General features: G+C 37.5%; 2 protein-coding genes across 3 annotated transcripts; both read right to left on the bottom strand.

Moving 5' to 3' along the window:
* Positions 1-503: 503 nt before the first annotated feature.
* On the bottom strand, positions 504-7,438 carry LOC135468675 (uncharacterized). The gene is made up of 10 exons (XM_064747053.1): positions 7,322-7,438; positions 6,719-7,080; positions 5,764-5,870; positions 5,047-5,323; positions 4,422-4,530; positions 4,011-4,065; positions 3,312-3,453; positions 2,622-2,773; positions 2,225-2,366; positions 504-1,953 (listed from the first exon to the last, which is right to left on the bottom strand). Exons 2-10 carry the CDS (start codon positions 7,041-7,043, stop codon positions 1,643-1,645), a joined length of 1,620 nt encoding a protein of 539 aa, XP_064603123.1. The 5' UTR covers positions 7,044-7,080; positions 7,322-7,438; the 3' UTR covers positions 504-1,642.
* A 4,808-nt stretch (positions 7,439-12,246) lies between these two features.
* Positions 12,247-22,049, bottom strand: LOC135468831 (protein aurora borealis-like). Of its 2 annotated transcripts, XM_064747271.1 has the most exons (12): positions 21,825-22,049; positions 20,849-21,416; positions 20,465-20,553; positions 19,269-19,405; positions 18,510-18,563; positions 17,645-17,701; positions 17,204-17,327; positions 16,788-16,881; positions 15,309-15,429; positions 14,771-15,097; positions 13,525-14,424; positions 12,247-12,530 (listed from the first exon to the last, which is right to left on the bottom strand). In XM_064747271.1, the coding sequence occupies exons 2-12, from the start codon at positions 21,365-21,367 to the stop codon at positions 12,445-12,447; spliced, it is 2,508 nt and encodes an 835-aa protein (XP_064603341.1). In that variant the 5' UTR covers positions 21,368-21,416; positions 21,825-22,049; the 3' UTR covers positions 12,247-12,444. The 2 variants fall into 2 exon arrangements, with proteins under 2 accessions (XP_064603341.1, XP_064603343.1); XM_064747273.1 differs by lacking the exon at positions 21,825-22,049 and having other exon boundaries at positions 20,849-21,479.
* Positions 22,050-22,625: the final 576 nt, after the last annotated feature.

Genomic DNA, 22,625 nt, shown 5'->3' with positions numbered 1-22,625 from the left:
ACTCAGGTTTAATCCTGATACCGAAAGGGAAAGGAGAAACGAAAAACTGCCAACCTTGGTGCTCAGCATGAAAGGGATAGGTAAACTGCTTTGTGTTAATTGATCTAAATAATGCTAAATTGCAAAATGCTTCTGAAGTCATTCCAACAAACAAGGCCTTCCTTCCCATCATATCTGCCCCATTCAATGTTGCATCAGGAATAGGTTCATATCACTTTCATGTTTGATGTAACAAGCATAAAGATTGAAAACTTGCTAAACCATTATTTTAAAACTTCCAGAATCATGTGAGGTTGTGGAAGTGGGCCCTGCTGCAAAATAAGTTATTGCATTATCCCCTAAAGAGAGACAAAAAAAAAAAAAGGTGTAAAGTGAGTACATTAACCTGGGCTAATGTATTTGGAGCACCCTGTTGTTTTCTTATCGACCGGCCTACTTTCTCTATTACTGAAGTACAATGTATAATAGAAATTTTATCTATGTCCCACTAAAAATACTAGAGTATAGCAAAACAAATTCCAGTAACTTTCGTTTAATTTTTTAAAAAATTTATTACAAAAGTACAATCAGCAAAGTAACATAAGTTAATTAGTTGCACTGAACATAAAATGCTGACAAACTTTTAAAATAGCACAAGTAATGAAATTATCCCAATCATTTTGAGAAAAGTTGCTTTGAAAAAATTTTTATCAAAATTTCATGAGTCAATCAACAACATTAAAACTCTTAACTATACAAGATCTTCAAATCTCTTCAAGAGACCCAAATTTCAAAATTCATTGAAGTTTTAATGTTTTAATTCAATAAAGCATATTAACCATGCTGAACAATAAATACTGTTGTACTGAATACAACTTAAATATCACAGGCATTTAGTAAGCATTTAATAAATATAAATCGATAATATTTTATTAAAATCTTTGATCTCACCTGGAGTCGGTAATGTTTTGGTTTACATGCATTGGGCATTAATATAAATTAACGATCATGTCTCAACCTCCATGTATATAAAACTAACACCAGAGGTGTTGAAAAAATTCTGATTTTTACGTTCTGTCTGCCCAACGTGGAAGACAGGCATTGCCTTGGGTTATGACAAACTAAACAGCATGACAGTACACAAAACGGTTGAGAAATAAGGGTATAAAAGATTTTGATCATTAAAAAATTGCTCTCAAGACAAAGACATTTGTCTTTGGCAACTGCTTGATCCATTACAATATCCTCAATATCCCCTTTAATAAAATATAAATAGTCACTTTGATGTATCCTATTTTCATGTACAGCATTATCCTCTCGCTGTTACTGAAAGTAAGCTTAATAAAACAAACTGCATACAGTTTAAAGGAGTTCCAAAAATATACGTGATTACACATCACATATGTCCGAACACCAGTAACCCAGTCTATTTCAAGCCCTACTGACATTCTGTCATCTCCTTAAACACAGTTGAATTCCTATTCCTTTAAAGACTGTAGACAACTCACTTCTAGCACTTTGTAGCACCTGGAAACTTTTAGGAAGATTCTAATCAACTTTGCCTTTTTCTTCTCAATGCACTGGTCAGCAATGATTTTATGCTAATCAGCAAGGAAGTCCGACTGACTGCATAGAATTAGATTTTTTTAATGTAACACCAGAACTAGGAAAAACAGTGGTCATCCATATAAGGTTGCATTGGATAACTATATGGTATTCCGGCATCCATCATGGAAATATTAGAGTCCATGTGATCTGAGCAAACAGATGGGTATGCTGCTGACATATAGTCCCAACAGTACACCGGCGGCTGAGAGTAATTCAGCTGTGAGTAGTGGTGACAATTCTCAGCCTCCCATATTGGCACATTCCAGTCATGGATACAATGGTTGTCCATGTGATATGTGGACGATTCCTCAGGAAAACTCAATACTGGAGTGTTAACCTGTGTAACATACTGTGGCGACTTGGATTCTGCACAGAAAAACGTACAAATTAGTAAAAAATCTTGGAAATAGCACAATACACTTATACTTGATAAATAGCAGTTAAAATGGCATAATGGCATAGTCTTTAACTTGTCTCAGTGAAGTATTGTCTGAAGTTGCAAATCAGAATAACCAACCGTTCTGAAAAGAGTCCGGCAAATTGTGCAGCGCAGAACAGGATGAAACAGCCATAATTTGACTTTTTGCTTTCAAGCAAGAATAACCAGTTCATTTATACAAGTGTGACAAGTGATTACCTGATCTGGGCTCATCATTAATTGGAGAACAAGAGGTCAAGATTGGGTCAGGGTCACTTTTTAAAGTTGCCGGTAAGCTGAACTGTCGACCACCTTGAACAGGTTCTTTCATGCAGTCAACATCTTGGGCAGAAAAGTCTTGCTGCTCATAGATAACAAATGAAAATGTATTTTTCAACCATTCAAGATAGTCATGGTTTGAGCGGTAATGTCAAACATTCTAAGCCAAAAATTTAATACTTAAGAGGCAACAATTCTCTTATATGAGCACACTTGAAGCCCAGTCTTGAGAAATGTGCTGGGCATGGGCAAATACTCCTGCTCTACCAATTTTGAGACTCTACTATGGAATTTAAATTGAATCAGTCATACATTAGAAAAGAAGCACTGTGATTACCTGTTCCTCTGAGCCATAGTCCGAGTCATTCTCAAGTAGAGTGTCACAGTCAGCCAACATACAGGCCACAGCTGCTAGAGATTCATCCTCCTCCAGGTCCAGATCCAGATCCAAGCTGCCATCATCATCCAATGATAACCCACCATCATCATCTACAACAGAACATCATATATCTACATGTATACATGGGGAAGCTTTATAAACTGACTGGAAAATTTACCAACTCTTAGTCATATCTTGTACTTTATCAATAGTAAAGTTGTTCAAGGAATGTTCATATCTCCCTGTTTTCAGAACGTCGTGTCTGGTAGTGCTGGTCATACATGCTTAAAAAAATACAGCACTTTTTATGCTTTTCAGCTTTAGATCAAAATCCTTTGTAGTAATTATGGTGGATGGTGGTCCAGTCAGTTTTAGCAAATTTTTAGGGACAATCTATGAGAGGCCTCCCACCTCTGTCCCAGCATTTGTCCATGGTGTAAAGTTCATGACGTGAATCAAACTGGTTTCTCTAGTCGCTAAATTTTATATACCGGCACACGTATAATACCACATTCAACATTGTCCAATAACTGACACTGAACTGTACATGTCTTCATGTAGTTGATATTAGCAAAAATGTGAAATATTTTTGTCTATTCTTGTCACTAACTCTAATAAACATTATATGAATATATACTTCATCCTTACCAACGTCATTCCCAGGCATAGTCCATTCTTTGGGGTTGTACTTTCTGTTTATTGCCCAGAAGCAGCCTTTACTGTTAATGGCATCTGTTTGAAAGCGGACCTTCTTAAACCATTTCTGGTATAAAGCATGGCGAATAGAGCTCTGAAAATCAGCAAATATATGGAGATCCACAATATAAGGTTGAACATATGAAGTCCATGAAGTTAATGCTAATAAAACCGATATGCATAAGATAATCATAAAAACGATTGATGATGTATTATGCCGCTTTCTGTGTCTTACGAGATGTCAGGCTTCAATAGCTTTGTTCTGTTGTTTCATGCAATTCAGCTTTACAGTTGTCCATTACTCCCAAACATGACTACGATTAGTTACTAGACAACATCAGGATTATTCTGACTCAGTGAGTTACAATTAAATAACTTGTAATACTGCTTTCCATCTGTAACAAAGTGGTACAAAGCTATGTTCTCCTTTGCTCTTTCCTTTAGTACATCACAATTATCAGTGTATGCGTGCTTATAAAACAGCTAGGTAGCACACAAGCACTGCAGTCTCACAGAAGAATCATGTATTCTTTTATTCTGCGACTTGGACCCTTTTGTGTGGTCTGCATGCTAGTCTCCCATTAGATTGAATGGCACTAACAAGCACTCCTGTGTAATACTACGGCAGTCTCACAATATTACAGGTCTTACCCTCCAACTGTTGATAGAAGACTTGTCCATGTAGCGGAAGTATGGATACTTGTTTCTGAAACAAGGAAAATTTGTGTACACAAATGCTCACACATATATCCTGTTCTTTAGATACATTCTGTAGAGAAAAAAAACATTTTCGTCTTAAAATGATTATGTATATCAAAACATCAGAAATCTTAATTGCAACACAGAACCATACATTATTCCCTGTGATGCAGGTTTATATACATATTTTGTACATATGTGCCTATATGCAAGTTGTACAAATAAAGTTATTATTATATCCTCAGAACTTATGATTTCTATATAAATTATCAATTTATCTAATCAATATGTAATAAACTTATTCATGCATACAGCAGAGTAATTGAATCATCACAAGTATACACTAATAATTACTTTACTTACTGCAGAACTGTGTAAATGTGTTGGACTTGGAGAAGACCATCTGGACTGCTATCTAAAACTTGCGCCACCAGTTCTACTAGTTTATTTGGAGGCTTAATAAGCCTTGTACCTGCAAAGGGAAACATATCGAAATTAAACAAAGCTGGCATACTTATTTTTTCCATATTGGACTTTAAATGCCATACTCAAGAATATTTTGTGAGTATCATAGTTCTCAGATTTTTGAAAAAAGCAGACAGAGGTTTTTATCAGGTATCTGACAAACCTAATGCATGAACGAGATGCAACATTTTGAAAGCACAAACTCAAGCAATAGTGATCATATATTTTGGGTATTTGTCTTCACTACCTTATGTTCAAAATTAAAACAATCCCATTTTGTATCTACAATGTAGACCAATACACAAACATTATTTACGGGTTTTGGTAAACATACCCTTTATCTACAAGTAGAGAGTAGGATTCACAAATATGATATGTCTAGCCTTGCCATAACTATTTCATGTTTTACCAGTTTTAGCATCTTCTGAGCAGTATTTTCCATTGATCCTGAACACCCTCAATCATGAGTTTTCACTCATAATATAGCATGATAATATACCAATTAAATGGATGTTAGTTTTACCTTCGGGGAGCATTTGCGTGTTATCAGAGGCATCTTTCTTGTTGTGATGAGTGACATAACAGTTGATATTGTTGTAGGATCTTCTCTTGCGTTTCCTGGTTGAATTATAAGAGCTTCCAGCATAAGAGTTTTGAAATTTCAAGTCCTTGCTGAAGTCCCTTGAGCAGGATGACAAGTCTAAAGGTGCATCCTGGCTTTCTAAGATATAGAATCTTGGATCTGGAGCAGCTGTTAGAGCATACAACTCTGCTCTTTCAAGGATCTCCTCTTCCTCTGTCTGCAAATATACAGTAAAACAATAATAATAGCATCTGTATCCCAGTCCAACAGAACCACATTGGAATTTATTAGGTATTTATTATTATATATAGGACAGCCTGCCCACTTCACTTCTCTCTGATATATTGAGGTGTTTGAAACTGTACTCATGAATTTATAACACATATTTAACCAATCATGTATGACACTTTTGTGTGGTCACGGTTTTGGGTGATGGAAATCTGTGCATCCAGAACATGGACCAATCACTGCCCATGACATAAAAGTCAGAACTAACCGAACCAGTGTGAGCTGGATTCAAGAATGAGACCTCATTGGAGGGGAAGAAAAAACACTCCAGTTCAACTACAGTGTATGTCCCTTTCACCAATATCACAGCCAAAACAAAACCTTCATAACAAATTAATATAACTTTAGATGTATCTTTAAGTAGATTACCTTTGAAACACTTAGGTCATCTAAGCTGGACAACTCTGATGCCTCCTCCTGAATTTTTCTACTGTTGTATCCTTCATGTAGCAAAAAACGATTATGCTCATCCAGATCTGAAAAGATGTAAACTATAACATTCAGTATGGAAAATTTCAATCTTTTTTTGGCTTAACACAATTTATTTATTTGTTTCTTTATCTGACTGGTGTTTTACGCCGTACTCAAGAATATTTCACTTATACGACGGTGGCCAGCACTGTGGTTGGTCAGAAGATAACAGGTTACACATTTACTACAAATCATTTGCATCACATGATATGCATCTGATCTAATAAGGTAATAATACATCTAATAATAATAAAACCAATTCCAATCACCACTTGACTTTTTTACCTACAATTAAATTTACATACAATAGTGAATGGTTTTAATTTATTTTCGCATTTTATGGTAGAACATACATCACTTTAGTCTTATATTTTCAGTAAACTGTTGCTGTGTCCTTTATTTGTTTCATAAAATGTAACAGTTTGTGTGACTCTATGATTCATCAACTGCCAGACGAATGAACAGGGCTGCTTTTACAAAACTTCATAACATTTGGTTCTATTTCTTCATACTGTCTGGATTATACTGTACATTACTGTACATTATTCTGCATCGCTATTGTAATGAAGTGCACAAAAAAAATAATATTTTGTGACACTTATTTGCCTCTAAAAATGCACTTTTATGGGCGAAATTTTATGTCATTTAGGGTAACTCCACAAATGCATTATGCATGTAACACCATGATGTTCCAAAATCAAGCAAAGACAAAAAAGAGACAGTACAGTTTACTGTTCATCATAATCTTTGTATTCAAAATAATACGGAATAATCTTACACAATCATTATCAAGTATCAAAAACTTTGCATTACCATATCACCTTTAACATATTAGACTATATTGGATAATTACCATCTAGCCTCGTCTTCTGTTGCAGCTTCAATTTTGACAGCTGCTTTAGTTGACGCTTGCTCAAACTGAAATCTCGTCTACCATTATCTCCCGTCATGTCAGGATAAAGTGAGAAAACACCATCAATGCCTCTGCACTCCTCTTCTACCTTCAGTTTTTTTACTGGATTTTCCTCCACTGGTACACTAACTTCATAGAACTGTAAGTCATTTGTAGAATCGTGAACACCAATCCTCGTTTGATGCTGTTGTTTTCTTTGTCGTTTTCTTGACTGTGTTCTGGTGGATACGACTGTCTCTGCAGCATCCTCTCTGACCTCAGCCATATTGACTTTTCTACACAGATAGCAAGCTATTGACAACCTGAAATGTGTAACCTTGAACTTACTTCATTTCACATACAAACGCCATAATTTCCTCACAGATACTGACTTGCTGTACCTTTATAAGCATGGGCAAATTTATGCTTGACATTACACGTCTCAATTTCAACAATGCCATCTTCAAACTGTCTCAAGGTTTGAGCTATGCTAAAATTAATCACGATCATTACATACCAGTACCGTCTAAACAATAGAATTAGTAAAACACGGTAATTACTTACAAGGACACGGCTACATTCGAACAAATCCTTCCCCGTCGATGAAATTACATGATGGGATAAGAGTTTTTGAATAACGGTAAACGTAAAGTTAACTTATGCATTTCGTTTGCATTTCGTCTGCTAGAATTTCGCACGTGAGACAGTCGACCCTGATTGGTCAATTATCATGAGCACAGTGCGTCGATTAGCCCGTGCTTACCACGTGACTCAAAGGAGGCATGACGTATCATTTCTTTGTTGCCGAGACGCTACCGCGAACATTCAAATTTTAGGTGACGTGAACCCAAAAAATATTATAGCAACAACATAGTGGTAAAGTTGATACATGTATCCAAACTTTCCGACTTCTTCCACCTGCTCTAGTTTTGGTAATGTGACATGCCTTTGACCAAGCCGTTTGTAGCACTACTTTTCTGCCAGTAAACTATGTAGCCGAGATACGAAAAATCGTGATATTTATGAATACGAGACACACGTATTAACGCAATTAGCATGTTGAAATCTGCAGAAATAATTCACACGATCTCAGTGGGCTACCCGCATACTGAACACATCATACGATACAAGATACACACATGTAGATAGAAAACATAAACATTACTTTCTATAGCCCTTCGATACCAGTATTTTTATATACACACACATAAATGTATATATACACACTCTCTCACATTGTACAATATATCTTCTAAAAACTAAAAAATTGTAAACTAAACAATTAAACTGCAATTTTCCCAGTGCACATTACTATTAATATAGGGCCTGCATGTTTTTTCAACATCGTCCCACTTTCATGCTTACGGATTATGGATGGGTTGACCATACAGCGTTTTAAGACATTCTTTGTGTCTTTTTTTTGTGTGTCCTTGACCTAAAATATAAACTCTTCCAAATCGATTTGATGTAAAACTACTGTTAGACTACCCTGACGCGAACATTATTTCTTAATTGCATACTGGATATTTTGTAGATCTGAAGACACAGTGGTGGCGTGTGTTGTTTCGTAATTGTTTCAATAAGTTTAGCCTGCTTAACAATGTTTGGGTGGTCGTCAGTTTAAAAGAAAAGAAATTATCAGCATAAAGCATCAGTGTGTGACAAAACTGCGCGCAAAACTGTTTGAGAAAATGTTTGGATTTATTTTAGAGTTGTTTTCAACCGAGTAAAATGCATTTGAAATGTTGGTTTATATGGTGGCTCATAGGAATAAATGAGGTCAGAATCGGTTTTCTTTCCTTAAAGTAGTTTGAAATGAGGATCAGTCTAAAAACGCACTTATAACTGCTGCTTTATTTAGTTTTGAATAGATATATTTACATGACAGAAACGTGCTCAGCAGTGGCGCCTATTGTGTCTAATGTTTACATCTACATAGAATGCAATTTTTCTCATGCGTTTTGCTCGAGTTAAAATAATCTTTAAAATAAATCCAAATACCTGGACATTTTTCTCTCTTTTATGAGAGTTACCGGTACTTAGCGTAGGAGGTTTTTGAAGTACAAAATGTTCATGCCACATGTACTGAAGTAATGGTCTTTTTTTCAAATAATTTTTTGCAACGTTGGTTTTGTATTTTCTGAACCCATGCAAGATTGTCGTAAGGTTGTGAATTTTGATATTGATATTGCTTAAAAGATATTGCTTTTCCAGATCACATGATATAGTGTCACGAAGTTATATTTTTCCAAACTGATAATGTGCCGAAATTACATAGGTTAATGTAGGTTTGCTTGATTTAACTTTCAATACATATACAGAAGCAGCATATATTAATATATACAATTCTCCCGTGGGAGAGCAAATCATCTACAGTGTAATCTGACAAAAAAGTGAACTCATTGTCTCCAAACACAATGTTTTTTTCTACTAATTTTTTTTTAAAGCAAGCCAGCGCGAGTAGGCCGGCAAGTTTACCAGCAAGGCCCAGTAAAAACAGTACGAATTAAATGCTTGTATTATTCAATCTACACCAACCTTTCTCCGACATGCATAAATTTAATGTTGAATTCTGGATAAATTGTTACAATGTTCTTTGTTGACCCATGGTTCCCAGGCAAAAGCATCAACAAGTGAGCTAAACGCCTATTTCAATTTTTTCAGGCAGGCTCAAATAGTCAGTAGCCTCAACTGGCATATCGAAGATACGGAAAATCGTCTCTAAGGCCATATAACTCCTTCAGAGCTTTGTGACCCCTGTGCCCTCGCCTTTTTTACTTGGCCCCCTCACCTTGCAAATTGCTTCCTACGCCGTTGAACTGTACATGGAAATACACGCAAGAAGGCCCATATGTATTAAGCCAGTAATAGGTATAGGTAGGTGTTTCTTCCCATAATTACAGCATTTGATTTATTTTATTATTTACCACCCAACTAGAAACTGTTCCTCTAATATGATGGCATCCATTATACTTTGTGGAGGAAACTACCACCTGTCCACCAGTAACCCATTGATGGAACTCCAGTACACTTCGTGTAAGGCTACACCAGAGGGCACTCAGGAGCGATGGAATGTTATAAAATTTGGGGGACTCATGCAACGAAAGTGGTGTCTCTTAGTAGGCCTATGCCTTAGCCTACCCACTTTAATTTTTTGGAGGGGGGGCGGGATTCCCCCTTAACTCAGCCGGTTCCACCACCTATGACATCATAGACTGGGTAAAATAGAGTACTGCTATCCAGGGTACAAGAACAATGAAAACAGGTGAATATAGAATATTCTGTTGTTAAACTACATGAATATAAGGGCCTGGAGTAAAAGAGCTATCTGACTGTATGTCATATAGCACTTTTCCATTATACTTGTCTAATAATGGTTGTCCCAAATGACTGATTGGACAGACTACTGAACATAAGCTACTATGGCAATTCAGGGTTCCCCAGCCTTATGGGCTTGTCCATGAAATGTCATAGTAAATAGTATAGATTCTCGGTAAAGATGGACAAAACTATAGTTCCCTATTGTTGGTAATTTCTGATGCTTGAGTAACAATAAATAAAGACGTAAATGGGTGATGATTCCATGGTCATTTTTATGACATTTAACTTTATTTATTTGATTAGTGTTTTACGCCATATTCAGGAATATTTCAGTTACACGACAGTGGCCAGCAGTATGGTGGGATGAAACTGAGAAGAGCCACAGCTTGTTGACAGACCTTCACATGTACGCCCGGAGAGAATACCAGCATGAGCTGGACTTGAACTCACAGTGACTGCATTGGTGTGAGGCTCCTAGGTTATTGCGCCCCGCCAGTATGCCAACTACCTGAGCCATGGAGGCCCCCTGGCTCCTCAAGTCAGGGTAAGGAGCTTAGTACATGTATGCAGTCAATGACCAGGGTACCCTGCAGTGCAGTGGATTTTTAGGCAACATTTCTTCCCTCTACTGCTGGGTCGATTAAAGGAACATGACAGAGGCTGAATCTACTGCTCTGTATGACTAATACCTTAGCTTCCCAATGTTTACCACAAAAGGTGCAATAAGAGAGTTGTACGAAGGGAGCAATTTAAAACATTTATTTAAATTGTTAATAATACAGCATGCTACATGATTCTCATTGATCACTTCATAAATTAAAAAAATAAACTATAAAACAAAATGCATGGCATGAATTTGAAGAAAAAATATACATAATGAGCAGAATGCTTTTCAAACTTGATCATATATTGTGGACTTAAAACGCTGGCTCCCAGCATAAAAATATAATATGCAAAATTATGAGTGGAATTAAAATTACTTAAAGAACTTGACACAGTGAAGATATATTAAATGTTTTAATCCAGCTCTGTAAAAATATTGACAAAGATTTCTTTAGTTTATGTAATACCAAATTAATGCTCCATGTCTTAAAGCACTTAGAGATTAGCAGTTGTATACATTAACATTTGAATTTTTAATCTTGCTTGATACTGACACAGGAGTATGATGAGGTAGTAAAATATAGTGTCGCCATTTGGCATATGTAATACCAATTTGAAAAGATGTCTGGAATGGTAGGCCAAGGTGGTGCTGACCAACTAACAATGTTAAAACTTCATGTAATCATCTGGCGAAGTCGGAATCTGCAAGCTTGTACCGAACATATATAGCATCTCTTAGAACAAGAGGTAACAAAGAGATCAAACAATTTTTGACAGACTAGAAACATAATAATTAACATTGTGAAGAGTACTGATATAACCAAGTCAAATATCACATGATCAAGTTTCTCCATGTCCCAGTTGTACACATATAGACAAAATCACCATAACTACATGATACAACCCAAGAAGTAGTGTCAAGTGATATAAAGCCCATTAGCTGATGAAATAGGATAAATATATGGCAGACACAGGTGTTCTCACTGCTGAACAATCTCCATGCTCGGGCATCTGGAGATTGCGACTGGATTTCTTGAGCCACTTCATTTCAGAACACTTCATTTCAGAGTTCAGAACATTTGCCCAAAACATGTACATGTATTCATGGAATAAATAAACTAGAACAGAGACGCTTTCATTCTTCTGAAATTCCTGTTTGAGATACAGATTATCAGACAGCCACTGGTTGGTGGAAACAGATTGCATTTCCAATACTGTCTAATAAAACTGCCACGCACTATAAAACAATCATAAAGATGGCAAACTGTCAGGGATATCTCTCAACCACATCTTGAAAAGTGAGAATCTCAAGATGATACTATGGTATAGTAAAAAGTTACATCATTGCTGGAAGAGAAAATAATCTTTTCAAAAGTTAACTTATATATGAAGTGAGTCCATTTTCCCAAACATTAATCTGCACCTAAAGTTCCAGACTTCTTCTAAAACAAAATTTAAAACAAATATGAAACAACTATCAGTGTTAAAAGTTTTCCACAAAAAGTCAGCAGAGTTAAAATACTTAAGTTAGTATGATAATGATAGCATTCTGAAAACCGATATTCATGATGCTGTCAATGAAACTTGGACACTATAAAATCTGAACATCTCATCTGTGACAACATTTGAATCCTGTCAGCATGTTGACAATTAGACACCAATCCATGCCTGTATGTCAGATATTATATTCATGAGCAATTTTTAATGAGTTACATTTAAAACATGATTCTTTGGTATATTTTTTCATTTTGCGAGATCTTTATCTATGCACTTTCTGTGGACGTAGCCAAACTACCGTACTTGACTAAATCCTTCTCTGCTCTTCTCAGGATAGCCATGGCAACCTCACCTGCAAAAAATGGACAGTGACTCAGTTTTATAATCACTTCATTCATGATTTACAAAAAAACATTCAAATTTCCCTTTCATGTTCTAATATTTATTATCTTATTTCAGGCAGCCCTCCAGGTTATTCATTTATAAAGCAGACTGGTGGAAACCTCATCAAAAAACCAGCAAATTTCCTTGTAATGTATTAGCTCAACCAGGAAAAGCGCAATTCTCAGGGACATGATTGAGTGAGTGAGGCATATCATTTATTGGTTATTGGATCATAATGGATAAGGCTGGCTATGGACCCGTTCTATGCACGTGAAAATATGTCCACGTTAACTGTTATGCATTCAATAACCTACTTATCACACACTAAACATCACACAATTCAGGGAACAAAATTAAGTCAACATTAAATAACTGAAAATGAACATTCAACACAAAAATGTAAGGCAGCAAAACTCATAGTAGTATTTCTAAAAACGGCGCAAGAATATGTACAGAGACAAAAGACCCAGTGTCATTGGATATAAATGTCATGGTAACATCATGATGTGGTGCCCATGCATAATATGAAGGTTGCTAATAACGATGTTGCAATATGACATATGTGGCAGGTTCTCTACAACATTAAAAAGATAAAGGTAATGTAGAAGGTTATAATAATTATACATGTTTTTATTTCTTTACTGGATTGGTGTTCAATGCCATGCATGATGCTCAAGAGTATTTCACTTTATGATGGTAGTCAGTTTATGTGTGGAAGAAACTGGAGATGCGAACCGTGATAGAAGATACTTTCTCACTTCACACGGTGCAAACAGCCCCACAAGTATGGTTGGTCACTTATTGCCAAAAAGGTCCCTTCGAACACTCACTGAAAACAGGAGAACCCATCATTTGTGTGAAAAGTTCTGCATACAGCACTAAATGAGTCAAGTACACAGGTGGGTACATCCTTAATGAAACAGGGGAATTCCAAAATCAAAAATCAAGAAGACTAGACTTACTTGGTGGCTGAGATGGAGCTATGGAGCTGTAGCTGTTTGTTTTCTGAGGTGTAGAGCTGCACGAGGGTTGCCAGGTTAGGTGGGGTACTGTAGTGTCTGGCTGTGAAGACACCCCTAAGAGTTCACCACTGGGTTTGGTGGAAAGGGCTGATGTCACACTCCCGGTCTGCCCTAAGAGATACCGGGCTTTAGCTATCACCTGGTCCTCTGTGAGACCTTCTTGTATCAGGGCACAGCCTTCCAGCTCAGTTTTCATGTAATGTTTAGTTTGCAAACAGTCCACTTTCTCCTGTGTGAACGCCGTCTTACAGGACGGAGGGTAACTCAACTGTCGACTCACCATGCTTGTGTTGATTGTGTCTAGTTTCTCTTTGAATATGACAGGTTTTGGCAAGGGCTTTCCCTGTTCTATACCCTCGTCCATGCAGTCAGCCTCAGAGAAGCTTCTGAAGGGTAGTGAGCCAAACTGCTGGGTGAGGTTCGTGTGTAATCCTGTGTCCTGACCGGTCAGCTGTAAGCTGCAGGTCTGGTAGCCCGTATCCTGACTATGCTGACTTGTGGGCACATTTCCCACACTGCCCTGTTGAGTTGTCTCCTCAAACACCATGGAGCACTCTCTGGACATTGGGTAACACAAGCTTTTGTCATCAGTATCAGGCAGGTTTGCTATAAGAGGATTGCCTGTGGAATGGGCCACGTAGTCTGTCTCCATGCCGGTGACATCCATGGAGATATCTGACATGACAAGGCGGGGGTGTTGGAATGCTTCCCCCACATGAGGCGGCTCGTCGGTTTCAGTAGAGAATGGATTTGCACAGCTTTCACTTGTCTCCAATGGGACACAAAACTGGGGTGTGGTCACAAGAGTTGTTCCACCAACAAGAACACTATTGTCTGAAACTAAATGCAAACAATATCTTTCAGTATATTCTACAATTCTTCAATCTTTTCACATGTTGCAAGGTGTATATTCTAGTTTCTATTTTGACTCTAAAACCTAATTAAAAGTGTGCATAAATCTCACTGAAAATTGCTCTTCTGCATGCGAAAGGCTGGGGAATTAAAAAAAAAATCATGATTTCTCTTTTTCTTCTCAGCTCTCAAAGCTCAGATTCAAATCAATTTTAAAACTAGAGTACCTTTTCCTCTTTGTTTCTTTTTTTGTCCTTTTTACACAATAATATTTTTGCAAACTACACATTGCATAAGTTTATATGTGTGCCCGTTGCACAGGTTTACAGCTTACCTTTGGATGTTCCCACAGTGGAAGGTGTGGACAGAGCTACTGACACGCTGACGGGGTGAGATGTGGCTGAGGGGGTGTTCTCCTGTGTTGTCAGCGCCGTCCGAGGGCTGTGCATATCATTAACATGGGCAACAGGTGAGCAAATGGGGGACACATCCAGTGAGAGTCGACTGCGTGACTTAGGTCTGGGACCAATAGGAGACAACTCTGGGCTGGCCATGGCATTGTGCTGGCTGCGAAAAGCAGACCGCATGAAAGATGGTGGAGGTAAAGGACTGGACATAAAGCTCCCACACAGGTTACCATCATGGTCTGACGGCCTTCTGACTGAAGGAATAGAGAATAGAATACATGTATTTACATCATGCCGACAGTCATAAGAAATGCTGAGACGTCAATCAAAACTTTCCAGTTTACTCTTGCAGCTCTAGAGAAAGATCGCCATCAAGATAATGTAACAGTTTTTTACATCTGTGTTAGTATTAATGAACAACTAAACTTGTCAACTGATTCCACAGGACACTGTGGTGAAAAGTACCTGGGCTCTGCTGAAGGTTAATGGGGGACAACTCAGGGGAGATAATTACATCCATTTCTTCAGATACTCGTGAAAATGGTCCACCTTTTGACATCGTTATGGGACTAGAGGAAAACTGTGGCTGTAAAAAAATTGTTTGATGTTGTCATAAATGTTTCCCTCTAATGCATCAGATCTCTGCCTATGCGCTTTACTTACAAGAAACAATGTTCATTTGTATAATAAATGTTTTAACTGAGATTTAACAATTTATGAGATGCTTAAATGGTAGACCTCAGCCAACTGGATAAAATGTCCATAGCAAAAGAAAAATACCAGGGTTGGCTCTGTCTATTAAGCCTGATCACCACAAATTAATAGATCTGACCTATTAATGTCCTAGCTGAGGAAATAGATGGATCATGTTGATCTTCCAGGTTGGCAACAAAAAGCCAAATGATAGAGAAGTAGCAGCGTTTTATATATTTAAAGAGCTACTTTGGTGTCAAAACATCTATGTCTTCAAAGCAAGGTGAATTGATGAAGACTGGGACAGTCTGAATTGCTCTCCTAAATTGTGAAAATACTGCAGTGAATTAAAACCGATATTGTACGTTTTGGTCAGAGTATACGGAAACAAAATATTTCTGTCTCTTCCACTTTGCTTGGTGTGATGTCACCCATGAACACATGATGTCATCAATTGCTGACATATATCCACAAATGACGCTGCCCTTTCAAACTCCCCTGACGTCATCCCAGCAAAATGCCTTACTCAACGTCACGTCTGCCTGATTCAACGTCATACAGGGAATATTATCGTGTCACATCAGGAAAATTTTATGGACACAACCAAAGATTTTGTTTTTCAAGGAATCTTCAGTTATGTGGGTTAAATAGTGTTATTCATCAAAATCCTATTTACACATAGTGTTAGGCTTACTCTGTAGGATTTCTTTCATATCATTGTAATATTTCTACACAATTTGTATTCTGACTAGAGTGGCACTTAAAAGACTTAGCTGAAAACTTAGTTTTGTAAATTTTAGTTCCTTAAATATTGAACTTTAAACATATGCAGATTATTTTGTGCCCCCCCCCCAACCAAAAAAGAGAAATATATGAACAAAAGAAATTAAAACACACAAAAGCAAATAGAGAATTAGATGAGATCTGGATATATTTGTGTGATCAAATCTGAAGGGATTTTAAATGAAGTGTAGGCCTATGTACCAAGTGACATTCTTCATTCAGAGTAAAAAACAAATTTTGAATTGACAGCAACAGTATAAACAATAGTTGCCAAGGTGTGATGATATAGGTGAGCACAAGGCCAATTACGTAAGTGTTAAATCTGGTTCACATACCATGTACCATCTTTGTGTTCCACCAAAACACTTTCCGTCGATTTCTGGAAATGTTTCAATCCAATAAACACATCATATGTAAATGCTGGTACAAATTTTTTCAGTGTTGATCTCCTACAGCCTGTACACTTACTGAGCCAGAATGTGCTGTGTGAGATAGTGGGAGAGGTTTGAGAGGAACTGCTCGTGGACTTCTATCACACTGCACTGCAACTCCTTCCACTTTTCTACAATTTCAGAAAAAAAAGCATGATATTAAATGAGGCAAGAAAATCAGTAAAACTGATGGATACTCTTCAACAAATGTATTGAACAACAGTTGACCAATCAAACTACAGTGATGTTAATTAAAGACGTCACAAGGAAGGACTGAGAGAGAAATAACCATATGCTTTACCAAAAGATACAAAAATAATTTTATATTAATTTTACACCTATCACTGTGAGGACATGCACCATGTGGATGTACAGTCATGTGGATATAAAACCATGTGAACCTATCACCATGGGAACGTAAAAGCATGTGTACCAATCAGCATGTAGCCTTACCCAATTGGACTGGATGCTGGACTGGATTCACCATGAAAGAAGAGCTTTCTGCGGAGAGATGAAGTGCTCAAGGCTTCCTGTGGGTTACCATCTTCCTCTGAGCCTTGGTATGTCATGAACTCCCCTGTTATCAGACAAACTCGAACATCTACAGATTCATCAGTGACTAAAACATAATAATACTTTGGTATTACTCTCTAATATCAAAGTTCATTAGTTCTTTATTAAAGTAATTATTATTTGCTAGAAGTTATTTTTGCAGATTTTCTCCAAAAATATGATCATGGGAATTAATTTCTGCGTATGAGATTACTGAAAAACAGATCTTAAAATTTTCTAAGATATAATATGGCCGAAATTATTCAAGCACATTAAAACATGTATCATCATGGGTGGCTTTAATCTTCCTTTGTATTAATTACTGCTACTAACACTACTTACCTAGTATTTTCTGCAGGTCGAAGTCCATTGGCAATGTGAGAGTAGTTTGACATGCAGCTAAAAATACAGAAAACGATTTATTACTTAACGAGAAGTGAAATTGACGAATTTTCCTACTTGGAAAACACAATATAAACCTTATTTTGAAGGACTAAAATACTTCTTTTTCAATTACCGAGACCAATGACCAAATAAACAAATAAACCAGGTTTCAGGTTTTTTCGTCATGCTTAAAAATTTTTCAGTCATATGATAATGACATATAAATAGACAATAACAAAGAATACAAGCAGCAGTATTTCAGAGAAAAAATGCTCAGAGCAGAGTGTGATTTTCCCTACATATATTCATGATATGAATGAGTGACAGTGGTCAACACACTTGCACTTTTTTCTGTAAAAAGGCTAAACGTTTAACTGTATTAAGAATGTACCCTCCATGGCCTCAAATTTCGTCCTCAAAGGTGCATTTTTGAGGCAAATAAATGTCACAAAATATTATTTTTGGTGCTGAAACTTACAATTTTCAGTGGAATATCATCCCATGTTCCAAGCAAACCTCAATACACCTTTCTAAAATCAACAGAACTGTCAGAATCAGGAACAAATCGGCACGTTAGTCACAGACAAAACTTAGTCATTTGGGGTGCTTCATTCATTTAAAATTGGTGTTTTAAGCTGGACTAAAGATTATTTTAATTATAAGGCCATCATGTCTATAGGAAGAAGAAATCCGGACAAGCCTTATGGGACAACACCTCACCTACATATAAACTCTGTACCAGACCTGCCTCCCCATCCCTACTTGTAACTTATGTTATAGAAATATTTTGTATTACCAGCACTGTTCTCAAATTACTACTTACCATCCTGAGATTGTTTGGGTTTCGTAGTACCATTATCACAGGTTTTATCACACTCTGAAATGAAGCAAGTGACATGTAAGTATCAGTTTCACAGTCTCAAGGCACACCCACACAATGGCAGAGTGGTCAACAGACGGTGCCATCACACTTGATGTTGGTGGTTGAAATACAAAGGATTGCACTTTTTCAAACTCTTTAGTGAGGCAGTTCTTCAAATGTAATGAAGTCCAGCTCATGCTGGCTTCCTCTCCGATTGTACGAGGGAAGGTCTGGCAGCAGCCTGCGGATGGTCATTTCCCTAGGGTTCTACTCTGTTTCCTCCCACCATACTGCTGGACGCCATCGTATAAGTGAAGTATTCTTGACTACAGCATAAAAACAGTAATTAAATAAATACATCAAATGAAATGTCATGAAAAACTAATATGTCACACAAAGTGCGCACTGCATACTTTTACAGCAATGTGAGTTGTTTTCAATATGCTTCTGCTCAGATGACAGAGCTCAGAGAAACATGAACAAATTTTACACAGTTATAAAGTAAAGTGGTAAGTATCAGTAGTGGTTAACAGTTAAACATTTTATGGGTGAACGGACAGATTGACAGACAATGCCATACTGCAATATTACCCAATATAACTGACAGGTATTTCAAAAAATATACAACCAAAATCATATAACACAGCATTGCAATTTGATGCCGAATGTCAGGATTCAGATTTTCAAGCCTGAAACAAAGCAATGATCATGTGAACTAACCCCCATTTGGTGATTTGGGCATGGCAACATACACAGGCTTGCCATCAGACCCCTGCCATGGTGAAGGGACAATGCTGTTCTTGGCAAAGAAATCGCTTATTGCTCGTTGAGCTGTTTCTTCAACCTCTTTGTCGAATCTGAAAACATGTAGCAAAATGCTTCATTTGAACATTTTCTGTTCGTAAAATTAGGCCATATCAGTGCAGAAATACAAAAGGATACAAGAACATTGATGTTTCAAATATAACTTCATGCTGGTCATAAAACATATGTACTCAAGGATTTTTTACTGAAAAGTTTATAGGTGGATAAAATGGAGGGCCTGCCCAGGCATAAGCCACCAAACTTAGGCAAAGCTCCTAACAAACTCACACAAACAACACAAATATGCACATGATTCCCATGGAATACACATGGTCTTCAATGACCACACCCTGAAAACCCTCAGCCAGTGATAACCACACCCAGAACATGCTTAGTCAGTGATAACTACCCCCCGAACACATTCAATCAGTGATGAAAGTGATAACCACACCCTGAACATGCTTAGTCAGTGATGATCACACCATGAACACACTCATCATGATGACCATACCCTGACCATGCTCTGTCAGTGATGCCCACACCCTTAACGCAGTCAGTCAGTGATGACCACACCCTGAACACACTCAGCCAGTGATGACCATACATTTCACAGGCTCAGGCAGTGATACCCACACCCTGATCATGCTTAGTCAGTGATGACTACATCCTTAACACACTCAGCCAGTGATGACCATACCCTTCACATGCTCAGTCAGTGATAACCACACCCTGAACATGCTTAGTCAGTGATGACCCTTAACACACTCAATCAGTGATGACCACAACCTTAACACAATCAATCAGTGATGACCACACCCTGAACACACTCAGTCAGTGATGACCATGCCCTAAACACAATCAGTCAGTGGTGATCAAGCCCGAAACACTCAGTAATGAACACACTGAAGATATTCAGTTGGTGATGACCATTCCCTCAGCACATTCACCACTTATCACTCAGATATGACCTGACTAGTGTGATATGATTACATCATTAGCCACAATTTGTTAGCATTGTACCTTGAGCCAGCTACAGTGTAACCACACACATACCTCTTATGAGATACCTCATGATAAAAGAGGCTCACTCATTATGAAGTTCCATCACTTACCTTGTCCTAAGGCTGTCTTCGCAGGACATTTCATCAATATCAGCTGGATGTAAAATAGCTAGCTGATCTATGGTCCATCGAAATGAACCCTGGGTAAAGAAAAGCAAATTTCAATTCACTGCCAAGTAGATAACATTACTATAGTATGCCAACACATGAACTATGTGGTTGAAGTTTTTGAGGGTTTAGGGCATGTACAGGACCAATGGGAAATGTTTACATAGATAAATATTTTCAAAAAATAAATATTTTCACATCTATCACCCAAGTTAAATCACTATGAAATACATAGTTAGATAGTGAATGGGCCAGAGCATAACTATAGTTCCAAGAAAAAACGATATGAAAAGTACAATAATGAAAATAGAACAGCGTGTAGGTTACCTTTTCCTCACTACCTGGAGTATCTGTCAGAGCAAAACCTCCTGGGCTCAGAACAGAGCCATGATATGTCGAGAGTAGTCTATCCTCAAATGGATTGATAATCTGTGACTGAGGTGTGATGAATTTGCTGGCAGATTTTGGCAGTTTTGTTCCAACAGGTGTTCGCGTGGGATGTGGGCTGTGTGTTGAACTAATGCGAATTGGAGTTTTAAAAGCAGGACTTGTTCCACAAGGAGTTGCAGATAATGGAGTGTAGGACTTTTGACATGGACTTCGGATTGTGGACAACAACTTGCTTTCATAGTATCTGACGGGGGTAAGTTTGCTCCCAACATCCACTGGTGCTGGAAGGCCCAGTTTCTGAGGTGTGCTGTGGTGCTTAAACGGACTTGAGCCAGCATTACAGCCTTGCAGAAGAGGACTGTCATGTATTGGCCTGTGGCCAGACCTTGGAGCAGTATGGGAGGTCAACGCAGACCAGCGTGACGATTCTGGTGTAGCAGACAATGGGCTTGTCATCCTGCACTGTATTAAGAAAAAATCTTCTCCAACATATGAGACACAATATCTAAAAAATGAAACAAAAAGAGAAAAAAATTCTCTGAGCCTTTCTCAAAAAACTTTCTGCAAAATTCAACTGTGAAAGTTGGTCAAACTGAATTGTAATATAACCATGTTCCTTGGGTATTTGAAAGCAAAATGAGATTAAACCAGTACTCATTTAATTCAAACATGGGCCATATCTGATAGAAAGTTATTTCTGAAAGTTAATTTTCGGGCAGAGAGGTATCAAAATTGTCAAAAACTGATCTCAAAATTCAATTTAATCTCATAAACATGACAGACCCTGAAATGTTCGTTAAACTCTTAAATTAGAATTTATTACATTAATCTGAAGTTTCAACATGAATTCATTCACCGTATGTTATGAATTCTGCACAAAAACTAGACTGTTATGTTTCTGAAGTTTAAATACCTGGACGGCGTAAATAATGGACAAGGCCGTCTTTGAATTGGAATGTTGTTGTTGTTACCATGGGGTCCCAAAGCAGACTCTCGCAGCCATTACACGAATTACCATTCATAAAAACATTTAGGCAGCCAGCGCCATCAAACTGAATAACCTAAAAATACAATTATTCATTTGACATCTACATTGATTCTGATTTTTGTCATAACTGGAACAAGTTTCAGCCTGTTCGCCCTGTCTTGTTTTCGAATCGCCGCCACCAAATTCATTTCCGCTTTGTGCACGTGATGATCTCAATAAGAAGACTTTTGTATATTATACAAAATAATATTAAATCTCTGCTAACGATGTGAAATTTTGCTATTTTCAGTTGTCAAACCTTTTTCGTGGCCAAAAATTATTTTCTAATTTGGAATTCAAGTCGTCAAATATTTAATTTCAAATAACTCTATACAGTGCATCAGAGATGTTTGAAAAATGGCGGAGAAAACACAGGAAAGTGTGGCTGGAGCCAGGGAAACGTTAGATAGTATGTATTTTGTTACTCAGTCAGTCATTCTCCGTTTCAGACCTTACTTGTCAAACGAGTACTCATTGATTGAATCAACGCACAATGCCATTGTAAGTCAAGAGGCGTGATTGCTCTTGTACTGACACTTATAACTACCTACATCTCAACAACAACAACTTTCATTTCCAATAAGTTTCATGCCGTCAAGTCCAGCTGGATGGACTCGGCGTGCTACTTCTTCTGACAGTCATCGTAACATTGATTCCACCCCGTGCTTCTCCAAAACCAGGGCGTGG

Source organism: Liolophura sinensis, chromosome 6, assembly GCF_032854445.1.
Source record: "Liolophura sinensis isolate JHLJ2023 chromosome 6, CUHK_Ljap_v2, whole genome shotgun sequence".
Classification (NCBI taxonomy): domain Eukaryota; kingdom Metazoa; phylum Mollusca; class Polyplacophora; order Chitonida; family Chitonidae; genus Liolophura; species Liolophura sinensis.
Note: the sequence above shows the minus strand (reverse complement) of the source record. Positions and strands in the feature narration are given on the sequence as shown.